At 42.5% G+C, this 13829-nt stretch overlaps 1 protein-coding gene across 3 annotated transcripts in view; it reads right to left on the bottom strand.

Annotated features, from left to right (window-relative positions):
• HPSE2 (heparanase 2 (inactive)) overlaps nt 1-13829 on the bottom strand; it is a 654573-nt gene that overhangs the window by 9057 nt on the left and 631687 nt on the right. For all 3 annotated transcript variants that reach the window (XM_035026830.1, XM_035026820.1, XM_035026811.1), the window contains one exon: nt 10926-11072. In XM_035026830.1, the coding sequence (XP_034882721.1) occupies nt 10926-11072 (147 nt within the window). The remainder of the gene's footprint in view (nt 1-10925; nt 11073-13829) is intronic.

Genomic DNA, 13829 nt, shown 5'->3' on the forward strand with positions numbered 1-13829 from the left:
TTGTACAATTCAATTGTAGCAGACGTAGTCCTTACCCATGAAGACTGAAACCCAGAAACATACAAATGTGTGGTCAGACACACTATAATTGCTACATTACACAAGAAGAGAGACAAAAGGAAAAACGCACTTCTCAGCCTGGATCTTGAGGGCTTCTGTGTTCTGGCACTAGTGTATTTTTGTGGCCTTTCTCCTCACCCTCCAAAGCATTTATATTCCAATCATGTAAAATGATTTGCCACTACCCACTCCCTTCAAACAAAACAGGCCTTGAACTTTTGTACTTCTGAACCTTTAGTAAGCTCACCCCACTGCCTGGAATCTCCTTCGGTCTAGCATTTCCTAGGTGTATCTCTCATCCTTCCAGCTCCTGTTCAATGGCCCTCAGCCCTGCAGACTTCCCAGACTGCCAGGTTAGAATGCATCTCTTCCCTCCTTACATTCCCCTCTCCTATATTTACCCTCTGTGGTCTGTTTTGTCTTCTTGTCTTAAAGTATCCTCTGTGGGGAGATATCAGGTTCCCCCAGCCCTAACTGTGTGGAGCTGGAGGAGGCCATGTGGGGGTGAGAAGCATCTCCCTTAAGGGCAGTCTGCAGGTGGGATGAACAGAGTCTGGTAAGAGGGCAGGTGCGGGCGTATGCCCGCGCACAGGTGCGCCGATGGGTTTTCCATCTGTAAAAGTATAAGATAAAGTCCAGAAGCCACACCCAAAATTAGTTCCATCATTTTGAAGTCACGGCTCCCTGGATACCTACTCAAATATGTTTAATCAAAGGATACATATCTTGGTTTTATGGGATTTTGATAAAGTGCGCCCTATAATAGCAGGTGCACTGTATATTCAAAAATGAAAAGTAAGACATCCCAGGTGGCACGGGCTCTGTTCCAGGGCCCACAGATGTCAAAATGCAAAGTGTGCGGTGACCCTGAATCATTCTTGCAAAGATGAGCAGGGAAGAGGTAGACCGCCAAATGACTGTTGGTGTTGGGCAGCTGGTCCACAGTTCGGGGCTCTAGGCCCCTCATCTGGAATAAGCTACATGTCGTCGCGGGCTTCCTGATGCTTGGCAGCCAAAGAAATACTGATTCAGCGTCCAGGCCCTGCCATAGGGACAAGCTGGATTAAGACTTTACAGTTCCCTGTGGCTTGCGTTTGTCTGCCACCCAAACCGCAGCCTCTGGAGGGTGTGGAGAAAGGAGAAGACAAGGGCCATTTCTTCTCAATCCAGCAGAACTGCATATTCTGCTTCCTTGCCCCTCAGTTTAGAATCAACTGCTCGGAAACACGTGAGCTTTAGCCTAAAGTACTCATTTACCAGTGTTTCATCTGGGTTTTCTGGAAGAGAATGGAAATCTCTGCCTGCAGTGAGAGTCCCCAAGTGAGTGAAGGTGGGGAAGAGAGACCACAGCCTTGATGGACAGTTGTGCAGAGAGGTTCCTGCTGCTGGGAGTGAGCTGCAAGAAAATGTATTCTGAAGCTGAGAGCAAATGAAAAACTCTCAGAAAACAACCCCGAGTGCAAAGTGAAAACCTTGAATTCCTAAACATCTTGGTTTAAGATGGCAAGTCACTGTAAAGTATAAAAGCATTTTATAATCCTCTAATCTGCACAGCGATCTATACATTACTAATCTGGGAGTTAAAACAAAATGAACAATAAAACCTTTGGGGAGCCGTACACATCCTTCCACTTAGTCATAGAGAACTCCCAGGGGCTCATGGTATGTTCGCACCTTTGGCAAAATGGCTTAGTGCCTAGATGAAGACTAGAATCTGGGTGAAATCAGAGATGCAAATCAGCTGGGATATTGCTCCAGCGTTTTCTGGAGCCACAACGGTTCTCAACCGCGGCCACATATTTGAATCTCCTGGGGAGCTTTAAAAATACTGGTGCCTGGGTCCCAGCCCAGAAAATTTTGGTTTAATTGGTCTGGGGTGTGGCTTGGGCACAGGGCTTTTTAAAGCTCCCAGGGGCTTCACCGCACAGCCGTGGGTGAGCACCAGGGCTAGGAGAGGGAGTGGGCACAGGTTTGCAGCTGGGGGTGGACGGGACTCAAACGGCTTTCTAACTGTCACATTCTGAAGTGATTTTGAATAAGAAGAGCTTTTCTTACTGTTTTGGAGTACCATGTCAAGAGGCCACATTTTTTTAAACTACAAGTAAGATGTGAACTTTTCAAAGGCAAGTTTTTTTGACTAGTCTGAAGTGAGCATCTTTGCTCTTTCAAGAGAACTGCTTCCCTTCATGTCTCCCCTCCCGTGTGTCCACCAAGGAGATGAGCATGCTCCTCAGAACACACAGGGAAGCGTGTGTGTAGCACTTCCCAGGATGAATTAAGAACCGAATCAGATGAAGCATTTGTGTAGATAACGAACTCTGCATTTCTCTTTAACAGTAAAAAGAAGAACTCTGTCCTTTTCTGGAAGGGCAAGTTCTCAAGGCATTTTGGTTTCTCTCAGGTCCTGCGCTGTGGCACAGAGAGTTGCCTGCGGACCAAACGTGGTTCAAACTCTTTCCAGGCAAGAGGAACCCAAGGGGATTAAATATGTCATTCAGTACCTTCACTGCATTTTCCAGATATGTATATAATTATTTACTCAGATCATGTTATATATGTTGGTTATGGCTACTATCTCTTTTTGAACCACAGAACACCCTGAAATGAGCACAAGGGCGAAAAGAATCCAAATTCTCTAAGTTTCAGCGAGTAGTAAGCTTACATTAACTAGAGATGTGTAAGGCTCATCTCTCTATATAGTTACTTCTCTATAGTTTTTCTACAGACTGACTCAGAGCCTTACATGTAAGTATTTTTATAAATATATGTACTCATATATATTTACATTTCTACTTTCACAGTGTCCATTTCAGACTTTCTCACCTGGAACAGGAGCTTGCATGTTCCTGCTCACTCGCCACCAGCTCGTAGATCTGCCCAGGCCCACACACCTTCCTTGCCACCAGTGCTCCAGCCTCTGCGTCTTATCTTTCCTCCTGGGGGGCTTTCGGTGCCCTGCTAACAGGGCTGCAGATAATGGGGTTGTGTCTGCACAGCAGGGCCTTTTCCTCCAGGTAAAAGAGGTCTCCATTCTAATGTTTGCTTTTAAAAAAAAAGGATCCTTTTTTCCCCTGACTTTTTAAAACCAGCACCTGAAGCCCTGTGTGGGTAGACAGCTTCCGCACGCACTTTCAGCTCCAATAGCACTATGGACGGTCCTTACCTCTTACAGAATATCAAAACACATTCCAGAGGCATTAAAGAAATAAATAGAAAAAATGAAACAAAAAAGAAACTAGAAGAAAATGAAGATACATATTTATCTGATTTGGGGACTATAAATACATAGACATATAAGTGGAATGGAAGAAACTACAAAGCAAAAGATATATAGATTTAACTACATAAAAAGGGAATACTTCTGTATGTCAAGATAATACCCTAAAAATGAAATAGTTGGAACAATAGTAAATAAAATACTGGGAGAAATATTTTAACATATCTGATAGGTAGCAAAGGGGAAATTGCCCCATGTTAGAAAAACCTTACAAATCATTAAAAAAACAGGTAACAATCCAATTGAAAAATAAGCAAAAGACATAGAAAATGCCTAAAAGCAATACTAAGAGACATGAAAATTTTTCAACCCCGCTAATACTCAAAGAATACAAATTAAGATGAGAGTATTATTTTTCATTACGAAGTTGGCAAAGATTTAAAAATATGACTGCTCTGTGTCGGTAAGGTAAATTGGAATAACAAAATGCTCACACTTCCTACTCCTGCTCAGACCTGCACAACTGAGCTTGTCTGAGGTAAGAAAATTGAACAGTTAATAATAGGAGATAAGGTTCTATAGCTCAATGGATTCCAGGGTGAACAGAATAGTGAGCAATCTGGAAACCAGGCCATTGGAGGAATGGTTGAAGGAGTTGAGTGTTTAGCTTGGGGAGTACAACTCTATGGGGAGACATTGAAAAATTATTATGAAGAAGGTATAGATTTACTCTGCTTAATTTTCCTAAAGCAAGGGGAGAAATGGAAGAAAACACACTTTGGCCACATACGAGGAGGATCTTTCCTACAATCAGAGCTGTCCCATGAGTCCCAAAGTGGGCTGACTCATGACATGAGCAGTCTCATCAAACAGAAGCTGATGGGTTTTCTGTCAGGGATGTTCTAGAGGAAGCTTCTTGACTGCTAAGAGTACTCTCAAATTTTTCCTCTATAAAGTCATCTTTTAATAACTGTAGAACTTTCATAACGTGGTTTATTTTAAGAAACTAATTTAAACGATCCCAGACAAGTGGAGATAATGGAAACCTGCAGGGAGTGGGTCTGGTCAAACAGAGTTCAAAAACTCCAGGTACCAACTAGTATCAGCAGTGTGGAACTTACACACTTACATGTCTTGAGTCTGCTGAGGTAAGTGGAATAATGGCCCTTTGGTCCTAGAAAGTAGGTCTTCAGTTTTTGTTTTTAAGCATGTGAGTGAGAAGTCTTGGTATAGAATTCTTAAGGTTAAGAATTTTCCCCAAGTTCCTTTTCCCAGATCTGTCCATGTCCAAAAATAAATGTGGTGCTTCTAGTCATCTTTAGAGAGAGACTGTGGTAGGTCAGATGGTGGCCAGTTCAGCCCTCACACTCGCCAACCTCTGAATCTGGAGATGAAGTATCATAATGTGCTCTGTTCCAAAAGGGACACGAAGATATTTTTAAAGTCTTAACACCTGAGAGTTAACTTGAGTATTTTCAGAACTATTCTGTTTGGCTAACATCAAATGACACCCTTCTAAAGGCATGCAGTTAGATGCCAATGTTTTTCTTTGATATGGGATTTAATGAGGGTAAAATCAAAGCAAAAGTCATATCCCGGAGAGATGTAAAAAATAAGCAGTATGCAGAAAAGAAAAAAATATGTTCGTTTCTTCACAGAATAGGCAATAAGATTCTAGGTTCATAGGAACCTTAAGTTTCTTTCAGCTAACATCACGGCAGCTGAAGGAGAGGCTCGTGCAGATATGAAATGTAAACATTTAATATGGAATGTATTAGCCCTGAAGCAGAAATACTCCACACCTCTCTCATGCACCACCCACAAGCTGCTTCCCTGTTGGTTGTTTGTTCTAATAACAGAGATGAACTCCATGAGGACAGGGACCTCAGAATCCCCTTCCCTCTCTTCCCCTAACACTCCACATTGAATAGATTTTGAAGGCTACTGATGACGTGGGTTGGCATGAGGAAGATCAAGAGACATTCTGAGCTAAAGCATTCACATTGAACTTCATGTTCAGACGTTTTTCCCTAATTTGTCTACTTGGGATTCTGGCTCTTTATAGTTATGGGACTACAATTCATTTAAAATTTCAGCTACATTAGTTGCCACTGCATGTTAGGCTGCTGAAGGGGAACAAGTCATGTGTGGCACAAAGTAGGATCTCAATAAAAGGTGATGAATGCATGAAGACATGTGAGAAGGCTCACGTGCCAGCATCTTTCCCTCAGAGATGTAACTCCGGGCTTGCGCTCCAGAAGGGAAAAGCGAGCTAGCTAGCAGTACCTCTGTGTATAGGGTCAGAGTATACTAGGCAAAATTGATTTTTATAGTCTTCAAATTAAACCAATTTATAGTCACTGCTGGTATTTAATAATCCTTTTGTCTGAGAAGAGCATAGAGGAAACAGAAGGGAAATCCCCAATTTTGCTGAGAAAAAAAAAGCTTTTATTAAAATTCTATATGATTGGGAAAAAGAATCTTTCTCAGAGAAGAATTTTTAAGAAGGCTCTGAAATTAGGACTTGTGAAGAAAAGTTAATGGAACAGAGGTAAGTTAGCCTAGAGGAGAGAACATTGCTGAGTAACCTGATGTTCTTCACATTCATTCCGTGATCAGCCTATGATGAAATGAAAGCAGACAGTATCGTGATAGGGTTCAGTGATCCGTACTGTATGTTTGTCAGTACGTCATTATAATTTTATATTGCTGGGCTATTGGGGTAGCATAGTGTTGAGGAAAGTGCATTGGATTTGGGGCCAGGAAAATTGGGTCCTAGATACTCTCTAGCTCTATCACATAATAGTTGTGTGACTCTTGAATAAGTCACTTAATGCTCTAAGATTCGGTTTCTCCAACTCTAATGTGTGAGAGAGGCAGGGATTGTTCTACTTTCTTCTTGGTGCTATTCAGAGGGTCAAATGAGATAATGGCTCTTAAAGCTCTCTATTATCTATAAAGTCCCAGCCACAGTGGGCCACAGTGTTCTTATAAAATTAAGTGTTTAGACAGGATTGAAGTTGTGGGCACTCCTTCCCCAGAGGTCTTTAAACCTAGAGCATCTTCTAGTCCATATGGCTTTGCCACAGGCTCTCTAAGGGTAGGGAGAATGAAGCAGATCACTTCAAAATGTTATTCTGCCCCAGGATTCTTAGCAGCTGCTGATTCCCTCAGGTTACTGTGTCAGAATAGAACAGTCAATGTGATGAAGGTTGTTTCCTTCTTTTCTAATTTTTGACAGTTTTCCCTTCAAATGGAATCGAATGAGACACATAGGGCAGGACACTGGGATGTGAGCAAACACCTGCTCTTGGTTTGACTTTTCCCTAAAACATGTTTTTAGTCCTGTTTTTTGATGCAAGTTAACTTCTTTGGCCCAGCTTCATGTTGTTTCCCTGTTTGTTGGAAGATACTGGAGATATTTATGTCTTGGGTAGAACCGATTCCCTAGAGGACAATGCTCATTGATTCATGATCACATCAGGCATTGGGCAGATTCTTTCCTTTGTGGATGATGGAGATGCCACAAAGGTTCTCTTTGACTTATCTAGAATGGGAACTATTATTGTCTTGGGTGTAAATGGTCAGTTTTCCTTCCAGGAAGGTGAGAAACCAGGGAACAGGACAGAGGATGGATTTGCAGACGGAGATTTTCTGGAGAAAAACTAGCCCAATATTACTGCCACGTCCTCTTACAGCACATCCTCTTTGTGTGGCCTTTTAGTGGCCTGAAGAAGCTACTTGGCTGTTGACCACAGACTCCAAAAATGAAGTGGAAGTGGGGGAAGGAGAATGGAAGAGAATAAATGAATTTTAGAGTTCAATGGGAAGCAGAACTCTTTTAGCTCACCCGCCTACTGAGTGAGAAACGTGGGGCCCCTCTGGGTTGGCCATGGCCACTCACTCTCTGAGTAATAGGCTACCTCCTAAAAACCCTGTCCTCAGTCAAGCCAAACAAGCCTTTGGAAAATGAGTTCTTTTTGTGGTAAAATCTTTCTCTTTTAAATTGCACTCCCTGGTTTGCTGTCACTTTAGAGGATCTAGGCTAAATCTATTTTCTTTCACTTCACAGTCCTTGAAGTATCTGAAGAAAGTCTTCACGACTTGCCTTACTTTTCCTCTCTGAATGAAATCTCCCTATTACCTTCAGCCATTCCTTACAGAATATGTATTCTAGACACAGAACCCCGTCCTCTTGTACACATTGCAATTTTCGAAGCTTCCCTTCTCCTATCCTATAGGGTAGATAGGGCACCCACCTTTTGTCTGATTCCAAGAATGGGAACTATTTCTCACTTGGAGAGTTGAGACTCAAGTGGTGGATCTAATGATTGGCTCACTTACTGAAATGACAAACAAGAACCTTCATTTGTGGACTCGGATGCCCAGACTGTGCCTGATTAGTGGCCCTAGGGGGGCTTCATGTGCGATGCCTGACATTCTTGAGCCCCGAGATCTCATGAAGATACCTTTCCAGAGATTTCAAATATACCCAGCCCTGCTAACAACTCCAAGAGAATAAGAATTACCCCCTTGTTCTCAACCAGTCATAAAGGTTTGCTGGCATCTCTCTACTCCTGTAACGCCAGGCCAAAATGTCTAACTGGTGGCTTGAATGGCACACTGACTTGCTCTATCTCCTCTTTCTGGTTCCTCCAGACAAGAGCAATTACAGGTTTCTCAGCTCCCAGAGCTTTCCATCCTCTTCTGAGCTAATATGGCTCCAGGCTGCAGCGAGGAACTAGCAGACACACAGAATTTGGCCCCAGAGGCTTATAAAACAGAGAAGGAGACACCAAAGGCTGAAATCACTTCCTTGCATGTCCTTTCATCCTTTCCTGCACAGTCTGCTTCACCAAAACCATACCCTTCCTGTAAGACCCCCATCTCAGAACCACCGAGGGCTCCTGCACGCATTTGTAGTTATTGAGCAGAGCGCTGGGGGCGCTGAACATATGCACAACAGCCTCTGCTGGGGGCTTACAGTACAAGATGGCGCAACACAGGGTCCAAGCCACGGGGGTCTAGAACGGGAGAGGTGTCACATTAGCAGTAGTTTACAGGACAGAAACAGGCTTAGAGAACTAAGTGAAGGGCTCAAAGCTCCACAGTGAAGTAAGGGCAGGATTAGGGCTGGAGTCCAGTTCTCCTGACTTCCAATCCAAAACTCTCTTTAAGATGACATATGTAATGTCATATGTGCCTGTCTGTATTTCTACTTATATACATATGCGTATGCATGGGTGTGTGAAATTTTCACTTGTAGAAAGCTGTATTTCACCCACATGCTCTAATTTGATTCTTACAATCACCCCATCTGACAGGTAAGGGAGCCGAGGTTTGTCCACACGAGTAAATGGAAGCAACTGGATTCATAGGCAGGCCTTCTGATTCTGGCTCCCTCTTCTTCTGAGTGTATAACATTGTTATTTGATCTCAGTGGCCATTACCAAATCCCTCTTCAGGACCCCTGTGGCATGAAATTCCCTTTTTCCCTGTCCCTCTCTGACATTCTCAACAAAACCATAACACAACTTCTCACTGCGATGGTGACAAGGTGAGGTACAAGACAGCATAATTGGAACATACGGCATATGAGTAGCCAGGGGGAGTCATCTCAGTCACTCTGATGGACAGGTATAGGCAGGAGGGGCCAAGGTGTGGCCAGGTTCAAGTGTCAGGGGAATAATCCTGGAGGCAGGGGCATAGAGTGGAGTGAACAGTGTTGGAGGCCCATGCCCTTGGTTGGTGGGGGAACAAACTCATAAAATGATGCTACCCTCTGACTACATCTCCTCCTGTTTCATGGTTTTGCATTTATACCATTTTTATTATAATCTTAACAAGTGTCTTAGCAACACATTATCTTAAAAATCCGAGAAGACTCTGCTTTGGAAGAACATCTTAGAGATGTTAGAAAGAGAGCAATTGTTTCCCTCTTCCTCCCCAGCCAGCTAAAGTCCCAAGTTGAGGAAAAGGAAGGCAATGGGTATTTACTGCACACCTCCTATGTGGCAAGAACTTTACTTGGATTACCTTGTTGACTCCTCTCCTCATGAGATGAAGAAACTAAGACTGTATTATAGAGATTATGTAATTTGCTTAGGGACACACAGCCAGCAAGTGGCCTGTTAGACTAAGGCATTTGGCCGGTTCCTTCCACACAGTACACATGGTCTTCTCAACGTTGGGCAGGCTCAGCTCCTAATCTCTGGCTCCAGAGGACCCTGAACGATCACAGTCACTGCTTGAGGTGTCAGCCCTTCTGCCAGAAATGACTTTGCGGGTCACTAGTGAATGGCAGTGGGAAATTTAAACATACTCATAGGATCCTCAGAGAATCAGACCCAGGATGAGAACTTTAGAGCTGGAAGGGACCCTGCCAAACATAAAGCAACTCTTGAATTTTGCAGGTAAGAACACTGAGGCCAAGGGATTAGGATTGAAGGATCTACTCAGGTCAAACAATTATTTAGTGAAGCTGGGACCAGAACTGGTTCTCCTGCCTAAGATAAAGACCAGGAATTCAGCACACTAGTCATGAATGACTGGTAAATAGAGATGGGATAAAATACTCAAGAGAGTCTCCTAATACAGGTAGGATTGAGGGGAAAGAAAAGTACATGTAGCCAGAGAAAAGAGCCAGTATGTGAACCAAGACTGAAAATACAGATCTAGGGTGGGCTAAAGAGACTCAGTAAGTCACTTCCCAGATTGTGTTTTGTTCCCATTGCACATACAGTTGGAAGCCAAATGCAAGCCACCAAGGTTGCTGTGAAACAGCGAACAATTATAGCGCAAATAGTTGTGGGCAGCTGTGGGAGTGCAAGCCACCTGCTCCAAGTTTACAGCTTTGTTAAACTTGGTAAACATTAAAAATGGAATAGGAATACTCCCAGTCTGTACAGTGTCCCATACCCTTCCTGGGAGGCCTTATTCGGGAGCTGACCAGGCTCTTCTCCCTGTGGCCTAGAGCTGCTTTCTCTTGGTAGAGGTCAGTGTTGTCAACAGTCTCTGGTAAAGACCGAGGGAGGTAGGGAGTATCACAGAATCATATATTTATAGAGTTTGAGGGAGTCACAGAGCCCCCAGAATATAATGTCTCTTCTAATGTTCAGATAAGGAAACTTAAGATCCAAGAGGTTATGTGTCCAAAGTTACAAATTTAGGGGCAGCATAGACTCTTGATCTCTGAACTTTGAACCCTTTGTCCCCATGAGGTTTGTAGATGCTGACAAACGGAGTTATAGCATTACAGAATGTTACAGCTGAAAGGGGCATGGCTCTCAACCCCCAGGGTTTTCGGTTGTCACATGACTAGGCGGTGCTATTGACATTTAGTGGGCAGGGACCCAGGATGCAAATAAGTAGCTTGAAATGAGATCATTCTTCGTAATGAATTGTCTTGCCCAGATACCAAAAATGCCCTTGTTGAGAAATATTTTGTCTACCATTTGACTTTACAGTTGAGGAATCTAAGCCTAGAACCGGGACGGGCTTGACAAGGGTCCCAAAGGGAGTCAGCAGTCCTCTGACTCCATCCCACTGAGCCCCCCGAGTGAATTAGCAGCAGGAAAGGGACAGTAGATCCTTCCCTTCCCAGCTCCTGCTGCAATTGCTCTTAAGCTATTTCTTGGTCTGCACTTACTTGGACTTGAGGCCCTCCTGTCCATAGGGCTGCAGCAGATACTGGTGCACGAGCTTATCCCTGAGAGTCCCAGCCAGTTTGATTTTCTTTCTTGATCGGTGCAGGTTGATGATAAAAAGTGTAATGGACCCTCGAACATAGTTGTGGCTGAGATGGAGAGGGAGAAGGGTAAGATGGACATAAAGTTGTCAGTTAGGTGCTGCTAAATAATTTATAGACTGCACCAGACAGGACTGCCCCAGGAAAGGGCACTTATTTTATGATTCTTGGCCACCCCTGACCTTCAAAGACAGGAAGGCCTTGTTATTGTTTGTGGTTTCTTGCAGAGAAGATACCCGTTTCCTACCACACTCCTTTTGTTTTTGTTTAAATGTATCCCAATGATTTTAGAAAACAAAATATCTTTTTCTGAGTGTGAAAATAAAACATGCTGACTGCAGGGGGAAAAAAAGGAAAAATACGGAGAAATACAAAGAAGAAAAAGAAAATTCTCCCATAATCCAAGTATCTTGAGATATGATAAAATTTTGGTAAACATCCTTCCAGTATTTTTTGTTTATTAATTCAATATTAATTCAAATATTTACTGAGTACTTTGACATATACATATATATTTCTCAGTTTTCATCTAATTGAGACCACATTGTTTTTACAGTTCGTGAACATCTTAAACATATTTTCATCTTATTATGTTATTGTATTTTCTTCTACTTACAGAAGAATGCTAAATTCTTTAATTATAGAAATGTAACATAATTTATTTAGTTAACCCCCTACCTTTGGAGACTTACATTTTTTCAAAATTTGCCATAACAAAATTACATAATGCTATTATATAAACTTTTTGCATGTCACCATTATTTCTGATAAAGTCCTGGAAGTTGGACACATTAGGTCTAGGGGAAGGCACATGGCATGATTCCTAACCAAATCTTCTGGTTCATTCCCGGGTGATGCCCTTCCCTGTGGGAAGGTTTTCTGTCCTTGCTGTGTTGAAACCTAGGGATCACACGATTGGTTTTGGCCAATGAAATGTGGGTGGACATGTTAAAATCTCTGTGCAGAAGTTTTAAGAGGCAGCCTGTGTTTTGCCATGACTCTTTTCCCTGTGCCAGAAGACCAACGATGTTCTTGACAGAGGTTACTCTATTGACCTGCATCCTGGCACGAAGATGATTTGGAGCAGAGCTACAGCTGAGCCATGACAGATAAGTAGTGTGCATGAGAAATACACTTTCTTATCGAAAGCCATGGAGATTTGTTGGTCCTCCATGATCACGGCATAACCTTGCCTATCCTGACTGATACACACATTTTGCTAACACTGATGTTAACTGCCTAGAAAGCTTGTACCAGTTTGCTCTCTTCAGCTATCTATAAGAGCACCCATTTCCTCATACCCTTAAGAATAATGGATATTAACCTTTTAAAATACCTTTATCAACCCGAGAGGTGATAGTGGGATTTCGATGTTGTATTAATTTGTATTTTTAAAAAAATTCATGCTGAGATGCAGCATTGTTTTCATTTGCCTGTTTGCCATTTCATCTCTTCTTTTGTAAACTGACTATTCATGTCCTTTGCCCATTTTCTTATTGATTTATAAAAGCTATTTATTAAAGATAGTGATCCTTTGTCTGCATGTATGTTACCAAGTTTCCCCCAGGTTTCTTTGACCAATTCAGTTTGTTTACATTGTATTCTGATGTATAAAAGTTAAAAACTCTTAGGTAGTCAAATTTATTGATCTTTTTTATTTCTGCTTTTGCTGTTTTACCTACACCAAGCTTATAAAACTATTCACATTTTGGAATCCTTTTAAACCAGCACAGGATGTTCAGAAGCCTGGAAGAACTATATGCCTACATGCAAGAGCCTTTCAGCATGTATCAACAAAACTATAATGATTTCCTTCTTTCTTGTAGGAAAAAAGACTTTGTTTCTAAGGGGTCCCCTAGGGCCCCATCTGGATGGGTTAATGAGAGGAAACAGAAGAAATGACCCAGTCCTGCCTTCAAAGGAGGAGTTCAGAGAAACTCTAAGTCAACTTTGCCCAGAGGAAAATATCATTCCTTGCAGAAACAGCATCCCTTAGCCTCTGGGTCACTCACCTCTGCTTCTAAAGGTGTTAATTAAGAGTTGAGTGACTAAGGGCAGGTCAACATGATAACTTGGGTTGTTTTGCTTTTTAATAAAACAGTTGCTAGGACTCATCCTGAAGATTTTGATCCATTAGTTTGTGATGGGGGCTAGGAATGTGTGTGTGTGTGTGTGTGTGTGTAAATCTTTCTAGGATATTTGGTAGATGAGTTGGGTTTGGAAACCACTTGCCTAGAGCAATCCATTAGGGTTAGGAGAATTCCCAAAGTATATTCCATTGACTGTGTGTCCGATAATTTTTCTTGCATCTGTAGGGCACATTATTATGTTCAAAGGCTTTCTGAATGCCTGCATTGATATTCTGATAAATTATTATATGACTTTTCTCTCTGGTTCCTCCTCCTCTGGTCCTTCTTAATCTTCTGAAGCATGTGAAGTAGTTTTTGGAGACAGCTGAGTTAGGTCAGAAGAGAATGTCCATTTACTGAGCAGACTTGTGTCACCAGAGCTCGGAAGAAAGATGCCGCTAGCCTGTGTCAGCATTTACTGTCAGTAAAAGAACACCAACTATATTCCATTGGTGGGCTTTAAGCTTTGCTTTGCTGAGGAAATTGAGCAAAACACCATTAACTACAGGTACTCTGGGCTTCAGTGTGAGCAAAAGTAAGCATGCATGGTTACCAATTTTGCCAGACTGTGGTAAACTCTTTTGCTAACTCCCATCAGATAACCTTCTCAAAGGCGAGCAGTGGAGGGGGGAGAGCCTCGTGCAGTTTTCCCTCTGCAGAGCTGGGGCAGAACTAG

The sequence above is a fragment of the Mirounga leonina genome, unplaced genomic scaffold, assembly GCF_011800145.1.
Source record: "Mirounga leonina isolate KUSES-001 unplaced genomic scaffold, KU_Mleo_1.0 Mir_114, whole genome shotgun sequence".
NCBI lineage: Eukaryota > Metazoa > Chordata > Mammalia > Carnivora > Phocidae > Mirounga > Mirounga leonina.